The sequence below is a fragment of the Protobothrops mucrosquamatus genome, unplaced genomic scaffold (assembly GCF_001527695.2).
Source record: "Protobothrops mucrosquamatus isolate PMUCROS unplaced genomic scaffold, P.Mucros_1.0 scaffold97, whole genome shotgun sequence".
NCBI classification, from domain to species: domain Eukaryota; kingdom Metazoa; phylum Chordata; class Lepidosauria; order Squamata; family Viperidae; genus Protobothrops; species Protobothrops mucrosquamatus.
This window is the reverse complement of record NW_015386472.1, coordinates 332,559-333,883: the sequence shown is the minus strand read 5'-3', so window position 1 is coordinate 333,883 and position 1,325 is coordinate 332,559. Positions and strand designations below refer to the sequence as shown.

General features: G+C 50.4%; 1 protein-coding gene across 1 annotated transcript in view; it reads left to right on the top strand.

Moving 5' to 3' along the window:
- The window catches only part of CUNH11orf52 (chromosome unknown C11orf52 homolog), a 4,681-nt gene extending 3,356 nt beyond the window's left edge, over positions 1-1,325 (top strand). Inside the window, exon 3 of the mRNA XM_029283457.1 lies at positions 1,002-1,325. Coding sequence (XP_029139290.1) covers positions 1,002-1,253 — 252 coding nt within the window. The 3' untranslated portion in view covers positions 1,254-1,325. The remainder of the gene's footprint in view (positions 1-1,001) is intronic.

Sequence of the window (1,325 nt, the reverse complement as noted above, 5' to 3'; positions counted from 1 at the left end):
GACCTGAGGACCGGAGCGCCCACAAGCTTGTAAATAGCGTGTGCGTGCTCCCCTAACCTGATATGGTCCTCTGCTCCCGCCATATCTGCCTCTCCCACTGACCGTACTAATTCCTCCCTCCTCCTTCAACCCCCCACCCTCTCCCCCCACCCTTTCTCCATCGCTACCCCCAGACATGGCTGGTCCTGACCTAAGGGGAGCCTCCCCCCTCCCATCCACCCTGGTTCCCCCTAAAAATTTATTAAAACACCCCTGTAAAAACGTTCTCCACTTAGATAATTTAAATAATTTTTTGTCCGTGACCACTGCATGCCACCTCTCAGGGTTCCACACCCCATCCTCGAGGTAGGCCCTCGAGATGTTCCTGGGCCAGGCCTGCGCGAGGGGTGAGTCGCGCAGGGCCAGCAGGGCCGTCTTATTGACCAATGATTTACACAATAAAAACAGGATTGAAGTGAGGGGTCCTTGCTTGGTTGTTTTCTCGCAGACGTTTCATGACCCAATTAGGTAATATCATCAGTGCTAGAAGAGAATGGGGTTTGTGGGGAGGAGGAGGAGGAGGAGGAGGAGGAGGAGGAGGAGGAGGAAAAGAACTATTGGGCCCTTGGTGCTCTCTGAGCTTGGTTGTTTTCTTGCAGATGTTTCATGATCCAAACTAATTAACCTCATCCTGGCATCACTTTATCCCATCCTCCCTTAACCTGGTGATTCCTCCAGGTGCATTCCCACCCTCGCCCTCCCTGGTCCCTACAAATTTGGCTTTTAACATCTTGCAAGATCTGTTTTCCCAAGACAATCTGAGAATTTAATGCCAAACATTTGTCCTATGGGGTACAAACTGCCTTCTTATGTAGCTCGCCTTCCTGGAGCGCAGTGTTTCCCCAGTATGTTGTGCTCCTGTTAAGGAATGGAGAGGGAGTACCAGTTGGCTTTTAAACTACTTATTTCTAAAAGTTTGTCTGAGCCTCAGTGATTTGATTTTTCTCTCTCTCTCTGCTAAGGGTCTTGACGTGGCCCCCGTGTACGATGACGTCTCGGAGTTCCCGGTTTACGCCACGGTGAGCAAGCCGAAGAACATGAAGCTCAATGAAAGCAGCGTACATTACGCCGATATCCAGGTCTTCACGAAGAGCCGCGAACGTTCAGCTGAGGAGGTGAAAAACCTCCAGTCGCAGAATGCAACGGAATACGCTACCCTGAATTTCCCCCGAGCCCCCCTGAAATATGACAACAAGAACGGGACTCTGGTATAAGTGCCGAAGATGCCGTTCTGGAAGAAAATAGACATCAGACACTGCAGGTGCTCAGTTGGTTCAAAAAAAAAA